Source organism: Sphaeroforma arctica (genome assembly GCF_001186125.1).
Source record: "Sphaeroforma arctica JP610 unplaced genomic scaffold supercont1.372, whole genome shotgun sequence".
NCBI classification, from domain to species: domain Eukaryota; class Ichthyosporea; order Ichthyophonida; genus Sphaeroforma; species Sphaeroforma arctica.
The window spans coordinates 1-11,813 of NW_014040186.1; the positions used below are offsets into that span (position 1 = coordinate 1).

Consider the following 11,813-nt stretch of genomic DNA (forward strand, 5'->3'; position numbering starts at 1 on the left):
TATTGTGTGTGTTTGTGTGCGTAAATACATACATGATGATTACAGACAGTAACAAATGCTCTATGTATGATATAGAATTGAAAAAAGTGAGCACATGAGGCTCTGTGTGTGTATTCCAGTGTACAGGTTGAAAATTGATATGAATTGTAGGAATTAAAGTATTAATTTGATACTCCTCTATTGATCCCGGAAAATAAAAGGTAGCTCTATGCAAGAACTTCACCAAACACCTTTATTCTAAAATGTATTCACTTCAATAACTATATATAAAGCCAAATTAATTTACACACGAACAGCGAAGCTATAAAATAACCCATTATCCAAATTCATATCTAAAAGAGCACAATGAAGGTACTTTAAGCGACATGTACTAAAACCACTACATTCAACAAACTGTCAGTTGCAAAGATGTCATATTTTATGCCCAGTTGCGTATGTCAAGCAAGCCTCTACAACTAATATATTTACAAAAATAACAAGCACCTGAAATGGAACGTATATTGCCACTGCCCTCGGCAACGCACCAGACGCAACAGAGAAGGCACTGCAAATGTCTGAATCATACCTTAACGCGAATTTGCATGATGTCGTAAAGTGTATTCCACAACCAAAATGTGTGATATGAGACTTGATAAGCCTTTTGATTCAGTGATGCTAGAGCAAGCCACCGCGCGCTAACATACTGGAATCCGCACTATTTACCAGTGCTAAATATTTCATCTGAAACAGTCGTTCAAAATTCAATTTTCCAAATCGTTTGCTTGACGCCCGATTATCAATTTATTATTTTTGGAACAAATACTTTTCTGCTCCAAATAAATATTGGCCGCCCTCAGAGGCTCAGCGAGACTGCGAGAGTCAGCGGCCAGCCCCGCGCTGCGCCATAACTTTTCTTTTGATGAAATACTGGGGGGGGGGGTTATAAAAAAACAAACCAAAATTCATATTTACGCCACAGATAGAGAAGTGGCAAGATCCGAGATATATATGTAAATATATATTCGAGAGAGAGACAGACTTCTGTTCGCAAGAGGCGTCAATCAGAACCTTTCGAAATCGTCAGCCATAGAGTACAGCTCAACTGATGTTTTCTGCGGGAAGCTATTTACACAGATAAAATGATCTTATCGAGCGAGATATAACTATTATTTGGACCTTATTTTAGCTGACACCCTATCAATAATCTTCGCTGAAGGGTATAAGACTATAAATACAGTCATGTGTACTAATTGTATATTCATATCACAGCGAACATAACTTAACAATAAAGCAATCATGTGTGACGACGAACTAGCAGCCTTGGTGGTGGACAATGGATCCGGTATGTGTAAGGCCGGATTTGCTGGAGATGATGCCCCCCGTGCTGTATTCCCTTCCATTGTTGGTCGACCTCGTCACCAAGGAATCATGGTAGGTATGGGACAGAAAGACACATACGTAGGTGATGAGGCTCAGTCTAAGAGAGGTATCCTCACTCTAAAGTACCCTATTGAGCATGGTATTGTGACCAACTGGGACGATATGGAGAAGATCTGGCACCACACCTTTTATAATGAGCTGCGTGTCGCCCCCGAGGAGCACCCTGTTCTCCTTACTGAGGCTCCCATGAACCCCAAGGCCAACAGAGAGAAGATGACTCAAATCATGTTCGAGACCTTCAACACTCCCGCCATGTATGTGGCCATCCAGGCTGTACTTTCTCTGTACGCATCTGGACGAACCACCGGTATCGTGCTAGACTCTGGCGATGGTGTATCTCACACCGTTCCAATATACGAGGGCTTTGCCCTACCCCACGCTATCCTACGTCTAGATCTCGCTGGACGTGATCTTACTGACCACATGATGAAGATCCTTACGGAGCGAGGATACTCCTTCACCACTACCGCTGAGCGTGAAATTGTGCGTGACATAAAGGAGAAGCTCTCTTATGTTGCTCTTGACTTCGAACAGGAGATGCAGACCGCAGCTTCATCATCGACTTTAGAAAAAAGCTACGAATTACCTGATGGACAGGTTATAACCATTGGTAACGAGCGTTTCCGTTGCCCTGAGGCACTTTTCCAGCCCTCATTCTTGGGTATGGAATCCCGTGGTATCCACGAGACCACCTACAATTCTATCATGAAGTGTGACGTTGATATTCGTAAGGATCTATACGCCAACACGGTGCTCTCCGGAGGAACTACCATGTTCCCAGGTATTGCAGATCGTATGCAGAAGGAGTTAACCGCAATGGCACCTTCCACTATGAAGATCAAAATCATCGCACCCCCAGAGCGCAAGTATTCGGTTTGGATTGGTGGCTCCATCTTGGCGTCGCTTTCCACGTTCCAGCAGATGTGGATCTCCAAAGAGGAATATGATGAGGCCGGTCCATCTATTGTTCACCGCAAGTGTTTCTAATTGTGTAGTGCATAGGCTATATTGAGAGAGGGTATGCTCACTGTGTGATCAGCTCAAACTTGTAAATTTGATTCTCTGATATACAAAAATTAAAATTAAAAATCGCAAAAAGGACTTTTTTGAGATTTTCGGGACTCCAAAAAGTGTGTTCATCCCGCGTTTTCTATATTTACATTATAGTGTCAACTCACAAGGGAGGCTGATTAGTGATTAGTACGCAAACCTAACTTAAGTTAAACACCCACACGCGCACACAATGGCTGGAAAAGGTCTTTCATTGCGTTTCCTGACTAAGGTATGGCATAACACTATAATGTGTGTGGTATTATGGTGCTATAACTATGCATGATATTTGTGTGTGTGTGTGTGTGCGTGTGTGCGTGTGTGCGTGTTTGTGTGTGTTTGTACATACACGGATGGGTGTGTAGACGTGTGTGTGTGTATGTGTGTGTGTACACATGTGTGTGTGTACACATATGTGTGTGTGATGTGTGTGTGTGTGTTTGTACATGCACGTTTGTATGTATAGACGTGTGTGTGTGTGCACATGTGTGTGTTGTGTTTTTACATGAACGTATGTGTGTGTAGCGTGTGTGTGTGTACACATTTGTATGTGTCTGTGTCTGTGTCTGTGTCTGTGTGTGTGCGTATGTATGTATGATATTTAGGTTGATATATGTATATTTGTGTGTCTGTATCTGTGTCTGTGTCTGTGTCCGTATGTCTGTATGGATACATAGATTGATCTATATATGTATGTGTGTGTGTGTGTGTGTGTGTGTGTACGTATGTATGTATGAATATTTAACTATTTGGATATTTATATATATATATATTTATGTGTGTCTGTGCGTGTGTGTGTGTGCCTTTTTGTGCTACCTAAGACATCTATATATTGTGTACATATCTGTAGAGAGTTGGTATTGCTTGTCTGTTCTGAGGTGTAGACCCCCTAAAGGGGGGAAAGGAACCCCCCAGAGGCGTGTGTGTACGTATGTATGTATGGATATTTGGATATATTAATGTATATATATATTTATATATTTATATATATGTATGTATGTATGTATGTATGCATATATGTATTATATATATATATGTGTGTGTGTATGTATGTATGTATGTATTTAAATGTATCTGTATATATATATGTGTGTGTGTGTGTGTATGTGTGTGTGTGTGTGTGTGCGTATATATATATATATATATATATAATGTATGTATGTATGTGTGTATGTATACATATATTATATATTTATATATATATGTGTGTAGGTTTGTATATGTTTATGTATGCATGTATATTATATATATATATATACATATATATATATATATATATATATATGAGTGTGTGTGTGTATTTGTGTACACATACGCATAGGTACGTATATCTAAATATTTATATTTATATATATGTGTGTTTATGTACGTATGAGTTCCCATAATTGATGTGATGTATATTACTTAGTAATTAGAGAACATAGCATGAATATATCTAGTGTATTATATAAATCCTGGATAGACAGTGTGAATGTTTGGATGTGTGTATATATCGATGATTTTTTATGTACTGCAAATTTTTATACAATTGCATTATTATATATATATATATATATATGATACATATATATATATACCTATATATGTGGTGTGTAAGTTTGTGCGAGTGTGCATGTATGAATGTATTTATGGTTTGTTTGTATATATTTTGTAAGCTTATATATATATATATATATGCGTGTGTGTCTGTGTGTGTCTGTATATATTTATATATATATATATACGTATATGTATATGTATATATATATGTGTGTGTGTGTATGTTTGTATGTATGTATCTATTTTTCTTGATGTAAATGTATAATATATATATATATATATGTGTGTGTGTGTGTATGTGTATATGTATACATGTATGTATGTATATTTATATATGTGTATATACTTATATATATGTGTGTGTGTATGTATGTGTGTTTGTGTGTGTGTATGTATATATATATATGTGTGTGTGTATGTGTGTGTGTAAATATAAACACTAATAGGGATATGCACACGTTCCGATTTATCTTGAGTACTCGTCGTTTTCAATTTAAATTATGCCAACATTTTACGTTTTAAGCTTGTGTTTCTTCTTGCTGTTGTGCATACTGTAATTGTCCCGTTGTGTCCAATATCGTACTTGCCTGCGCATATTTTATGCGTATGGTTTTAGCGTGTATGGATGTATGCTATTTGTTTAAAATCTCTGATTGACGTTTTTTGGCAACTTGAACAAAATGGTAGTTGCCATGTGTTATAGTGTGTATATATATATTTGAAATGCCGGTAAATTAGTGCTTATTTTCATGCGAGTTACTTATGTGTAGAGGAAAAGGGGCCCTCATGGATCACCACATGTCTGTGTGTGTGTAAATAGTGCTCGTACATAAATGTAGCGAAATGTAGCGCAGAAGTAAATTGTGGAGTGGGCTTCTCATTTGTATCGGTTAACCAGTTAGGTAGTTATATACTCATTCGTGTATTGCATTTTATATCAGACAAGTTGCCGAATGTCTTCGTTTCTGTAGTTTGAGTTTGTACTGTGTTTCCTGTTACTACCTTTCCAGTTTGATTTCAACGTGTCACTGCTATTCATTTGCACTTTCTAGATGATATGTAATAGCTGCGCTGGTCATGATACTTAATTTGTCTGTAACTATAGGTCTGTGCTCGATTGCGATGAAATGTTATATTGAGCTTTGACAACCCTATCGTGTCATGAGTGCATCCCCGCATTCTCGTTCCATATTTAGGTGACCAATGGACTGGAAAAAAGGTCACACGTAATCTACATATCTTTAATTGCGCAGTCGCCAACATAATAGTAGGTGATGACCCCATTGTTGATATCTATTGTACTCGGCTTGTGTTGGTATGATCATCTATATTTTAATTAAGTACTTGACTCGTATTTACATACATGCGTTAGGTGGACGTTCAATTTTCGCCGTTCAGCACGAATTGCACATCTACGAGAGAATTCCTGCGCGTCTTGACATCTGGAAGGTTACTGAAGACGAATGATAAAATACAGATCAAAACAGACATCTTGCCGAAGGGTGGCTCACCCGGGATCCAGCTTACATGGAGTATGTACAAACACGTCTGTGCTCGAATGTATACTGCTACTGTGTACAGTACTTTCCTGATATGAGCAATGAGGGATATGTACTTGGATGTTCATCGGCCTTGTAGACGATTGAACAGTGTGCTTCAATCGTAGTTTAACTATGAGTTTGCATTCATTTGCACACTCACGACATTCTGGTAATCGGGTGACAGTGCGCTATGATTGTTGGTGGCTTAGCTTTCACTAATCTATGTTCGTATCATTTCATATGTTCTTTGATTACAGTGGACAAGTCGAAGACAAGCTACGATCCTGTAGGCAAAACGGCGGCGCAGATGTTGGGTGAGATTGAAGCTCGGTCTCGTCAATTAGCGCTTGAAGCTATGTCTTCAAAGCGATGAATCAAAATAATAAATTTGTACATATCGAATACGCCCCGGATTCAAATACAAGTGTAGCTATGCAATGGAGTATTACTCATCGAATTCCTCTATACACCTCACTGTTTACACAATTTCCTCTGGACGAGATAGTGACAGAGGTGATTGATAAGTGTTAGAAGACAAAAATTATATAAAACTTGGTATATGAGTGAGCATTTATATCGTTATATGGTGCTCACAATCGAGAACTAGGGTCTTCCGTTCGATAATCAAATATCACTTTTGGTCTAGCCTGCATAATTTTCTAAAATTTGATGGGTACACTTCAAATTCTAAGAGCTATCCAGAACTTCAATCTGAAAGGGGTCAAGTCTGAAGGCGCAGTATACAACGCCGCTTTCGGCTTTGACTTATCTCTCACACGAAACCAAAAGAGATTTAAAAGATCTTCCGGCAAAATGCTGAGTGTTCCGATGTACTCTCATACATACTTGTATGCGGTATATTAAGCCGCTTTCGGCTTTTAAGACTTCGTCTCACTCACAAAGCCCCAATGTGCGCACCACATACTTATATATTCACACGTACATGCAGCGTCACTTCAAGGGCCAGTTTTGAAACATTCATCATGTCTCAACTTCGAAACCGTGTCAGAACTGAGACAGAATTTAAGCTAGTAGTACGCATTAAGGCAAGGGATGCAAGGGAAAGGTTCGTAGCGAAACGTGTTTGCGTCGATGTAGATGAAGAATATGTTGATGCAACAAGCACAGAAAGCGAATCAGACGATTTATTAGAACCGAGTAGACCCTCGAACTCAAATAGACGCTTTGGTCGTACACGCAAGTGTGCAACGGGTAGCCAAATTATTGGAGATAAGAAACAGGAATCAAGTGACTCTGAAGAGAATAAAGTGGAGTAAAAGGGTAATCGTAAACGTGATGTACCGGCAACAAAAAGTACTGTGCGTATTACAAAGGCTTGCAACGTAGAATAAGGAAAGACAAGTTGAATTTGAAGCGCGCAGAGAAATGAACGATAAGCTTAAGTATGTTTGTTTGTGATGTCAAGTGCATCGTCTGTAGTAAGATTCAGTGTTTCTGCAATGAGTAGTACTGTACGACAGATAGTTGAAACAGATTCATTGCGGAATATATGTACATATGCGATAGCAAGCAAGAGATTGTACATGCATGTGTACTTACTGGTCGGTCGGCAGCGGAATATGCGAATGTGGTTCGGATACAAACTCACCGATAATTTCATAACATGAATAATGGACAGGAGTGAGTTCGTAGTAGTATATAGTTCAATAGAGGGCGAGACAGTATTGAGAAAGTAGATAAGATTATCTCGTACACCGAAGAAGGCTTACAAGATGAAAGCAAAAATGGTTAGTGAGGAACGATTTGATGAATTTGACGCAGCATTGAATATTTGGATGAGACGCAGGAGTGTAGAAGATGTTATGCAAAAGCAAGCACAACAATGATTGGAATGACAATAAGACTGTACAAACGCATGCTACTCAGATATACAATAGGCCACAAAGAAAGGAATCGTATATTGTGTATGAAAATGTAATTCGTGAAATGCAGGTGCAATGGTTGCACTATCGAGGAGGTAACATTGGGCGAGAGCAATTCTCATTGAACGTAGAAGAGGCAGTGCACGACGATTGCAATGAGGTGGAGGGGGTTTGGACTTAAAGTATCGAGCGGAGGCTTTCGCATGGATTTTAATCGTTAGATTCAATTTGGCATTCTTCCTACCAAATTATAAGGAACCCATACGGCTCAAAGTAAGCTGGAGAATCTAATCATATCAGGCTGGGTAGATGCTTATATTTGCAAGACAGAGATGCAAAAGCAATTCCCTCATAGTGAACGCACATACATGGGTGGACAATTTCAACAGCATGAATCAGTGCTAACAAATAGATACGACGAGATCATATCACATATATACTTTAATACAGCACATTCAAGAAGAATACAAAGAACACGTACATAGATGGACGTGAGCGTGAGAAATTATTTGAATATAGGAAGAAATCTGTGCACTATATGCTTGATAGTATCCTTCCATACCAGAAAGTATGTATGTAACGATCTAGCGATCATGTACAGCTGGAGGTACCACCTGGTGTGAGAGCGGGAATTCAAATAACGCACGACGAGACCATGACCGTTCGTGACGGTCAGACATACTGTTGTAAGCTATCCGAAAGGTCCAGATGCCTTTTAGATGTTTTAGGAATACCTTTGTGCGGATAAGTGTAGAATGAAACCAAATGAGTTAGATATTATAGATATGAAGGTAAGGGAATCACTGTACCTGTGTCAACTCGTGAATATGCTGCGCCTGGAAATGATGAAGGTAGGCTAAGGTTGCGGTATGGAAAGAATGCTGCATACTACTTGGAGTCACCAACGACTCTAATTATTAAATACATCTACTCGGAAAATAATTTGTGCTCACTTTTGATTCCAGTACAGGGCACACATGGATTATGGGGAAAGTACGATGGTGGAAAGAAAGTTGCTTACCAATTATAGTCTCGAACGATTTCAACTAATAAATATATAGATCAAGATCAAGATACTGTGCTCACTCTCTATCAACTCGAGTACAGGGCATATATGAAAAATTCGAATTGGGGTCCAGGACTATACAATTATAGAGGTAAAGGTGTTGCGAATTCCAAGAATGTCAGAAACGACCCGATGATTATCAAAATTATTATCTACGTTATTAACCTGTGTGAATTAGGCATCTAAGCGCATCCAAGTAGTCTGCTGATTATAAACATCGCCAACATTGTTTTGCACTCAATCTAATCCTCGTAAAATGTGGTTCGGTTCTCGTACGACCCACGTGAAAAACACAATTATGTTTTTATTTCGGAAACATCCCATACATTACATATTTAGACTTAATATTGTCAACTCAAATGGTGGGTTGAGACGTTAAACAATTCAAGGATGTATTTGGCACTTAAACATCAGCTCGATACGCATTGGTATCTCGTTTGTAGCTTTTGCCGACAAGAAAAAGTTGAATATGTGGGTTTGTTGTCGATACTCTACAGACTCCCTACTCCTAGTGCTAAAAATAATGTTTGGATCGTTGACCGGACGTATCAAGTTTGCTACATATACACGTTTTGTAATTGTATCCGAATATATGACGATTTTCCACCATCGAATATTCATTTGTGTGTTCCTGTGAGATATAAAAGGAAAACGACCACAGCTTTCTCAGGGTATTCGATAACCCGTTTTTAAGCACGGGCCCTCATTCTATGTCCTTCAAGTTTTTTCTTTCGCCTTCTCTCTGATACTGGCACGAAGCTGATTGAATGTGATAGCTGCTATTTGCCCCACGGCAATACACTCTGTACTGCGCCTTCTTATCTGATGCACGTTCAGACAATTTCTTCAATATTTATAATACACCATATTCGCTTTTTGAATGGTCGAATATCTATATGATTTTTTAGAATATATTAAAGTGAATAAGCGTATTCGTCATATACAAACCAATCATGTGTGCAAGTATCGGTGAAAAGTACAGTGTTGAATTGTGGTGTTATGAATGGTTGTGTTGCTTTCAGTACTTCCACACACTAGTTGACGGCGGTTTAATTCTGTGTATTTGTGATCGATGTGAGTGTATTTGATGTTGCAACTGCCTGCGAAGTGGTACACATGTGAGCGTAGAGTGTACGAGTCTGTGAATTAATTCAGATTGATGTAATCCTTATTATACATTGTAATATAATAGGTTCACTTATTGATTTTTTCAGGTAGCGGTTTTTTAGTCAGTTCAAGTCCCATCTACAATTTTTGGCTTATTATATGTTTCGTTTGGTGCCTCCCTGGTGATGACATGTTCAGAGTTGAATTAAATATCTGCCTTATCAAAGGTGTAAATTTGGTCTAATAAACACTCAATATGGCATACAAGTTCACAATATTTGCAAAGGTATCATTAGTTATCTTCCGTTCTATTGTCTTTTCCTTTTATTTGGTTTTGTTTTTTGTTTTTCTCGATTTATTTATCAATTTCTGTTCTCGAAAATGTATACTTTCTTGTCTGCCAGCATACAGTTCTGATTGTATAATCTTCAAACTACCTAGTGAGCCAGTATCATAAAAGAGAGTCCGCACAAATTCGACGTTCTCAATAGGCTAAATTGGATATGAATCGTAGTGTGCTCCGACAATTTCATGATGCACAAATTAAAAATTGCGGTGCAATTGCCCTGGAAAACCTCGGGTATAACAGGACAGACTGGGTTTTATAAACAACCCGTTTGAAAGATCGACCTCATCGGGAATTTAGTATCAAATATTCATGATAGATACAGACCGACACGAAAACATATCAAACACAAAATCATGTTCCTTCTCATGGATTGTTTGTTTCAAGGAAAAACAGCAGTATTCCCGTCCAGGACGAAATTTCAAAATAGTGAATTCGAATAATCAGATTTACTGGACGCAATTTTTTTGCTCCATCTTATCAAAATTACACGCGAAGTATTCATGGCCATATTGTCAATTTCTACTTTTCTAGATGGTCATGAAGTATTTTCAATCACTTTGCGTTCAATCGAACGGTGAGTGTATTTTTTCACCAGGCAAAACCCATGTCATAAATATTACCGTAAAAAAGGAGAACAATGTTGGATCTATTCTTTCTCTTCAAATAATTTGGCCATCAGGGTCGACCTCGTGTTGCCCTGCTTATAATTAAATGCTGGTATTAATTTAGATCGTATAGTAGTTATGAACGCCTGAACAATCCAACAGTCGATTTTTCTCACTTTATTTACATGTCGAAGGCGTCGCCTTCAGATAACTGATCATCAAATATCGCGTTTCAAGATATGGAGTTGTTATTCTTTATGAGGTAGGTTTTCCTTTCCCAAAATTCACTCATTGTGGATCACCCTAAGTAACAGGCTATGGCACGGAATACCTTGGACAAGGTTTGATTGATATTTAAAGCAAACCTAGTATTTTGGTAATCAGATTTATTCGATCATTTTTACGGTTCTAAATTAGCAAATGTTATTTAATAGTTATTAGAAACCATATATTCAATAAAACCAACGACCCCCCTCCTACGAAAGAGTATATTGGGTTACAGTTTTCTCGAGTATAACTTACTACAAGGTCTTAATTGTGGCTTATTATACAATGGGAGCACAAGAGCCATTGAATCGACCAACATAATACCAGACGATATGAAATTACTGACCAACATGATACCAGACGATATGAAATATGCGCTGTAGGGGTTTTAGGTTGACTTTTGGGGGGGAGGGCTTTTTTTTTGCGGTGCTGTAAACCGATTTTCTTGTTGGGAGTCATAGCTTGTAAAACTGATGACACGCTGAAAGGAGAAAACTCCATATACGATGGATTACAATTCAAGAAAATAATCCTCCAACAAGTGAAAATCTCAACGAAAACATGATAATATCAATGCCCACCACACATGAGATAGTTAATACCTTTTACAATGTATATCATGAATATCACAGTACATACTTGTTTTTAGCTTGATCATCATAATAGAACGGCAATGTGTATGAATATACGTGGTAAAGGCTACGCCCAAAGATAAAACTAAAAGTATAATGCTTTATTTCTCTCGAATGGTATCGTCTTCAACAGTTACAGCCAAAACAATTTGTTTCGCTAAAGTGCATTAAACGGTGTACAATCAAGTATTGGCTTCCTTTGCTAATAATTTGTGCCACTGAAATCCACTGCTGAGAGGGGAATACTTTAATTAAGAAAAGAATAAAATATTTGAAATGGAAACCTCAACGATAACATAAAAATACTAATGTCGGCTTACATAATATGGGATAGTTAATATCTCGTAGAAAAAAG

At 38.0% G+C, this 11,813-nt stretch overlaps 2 protein-coding genes across 2 annotated transcripts; both read left to right on the forward strand.

Annotated features, from left to right (window-relative positions):
- The first annotated feature begins 1,243 nt into the window (after positions 1-1,243).
- On the forward strand, positions 1,244-2,512 carry SARC_05691 (actin-3). The gene has a single exon (XM_014300435.1). It carries the CDS (start codon positions 1,276-1,278, stop codon positions 2,404-2,406), a length of 1,131 nt encoding a protein of 376 aa, XP_014155910.1. The 5' UTR covers positions 1,244-1,275; the 3' UTR covers positions 2,407-2,512.
- A 4,020-nt stretch (positions 2,513-6,532) lies between these two features.
- SARC_05692 (hypothetical protein) lies at positions 6,533-6,826 on the forward strand (the record flags this gene model as incomplete). The annotated part of the gene is made up of 1 exon (XM_014300436.1): positions 6,533-6,826. The coding sequence occupies one exon, from the start codon at positions 6,533-6,535 to the stop codon at positions 6,824-6,826; it is 294 nt and encodes a 97-aa protein (XP_014155911.1).
- Positions 6,827-11,813: the final 4,987 nt, after the last annotated feature.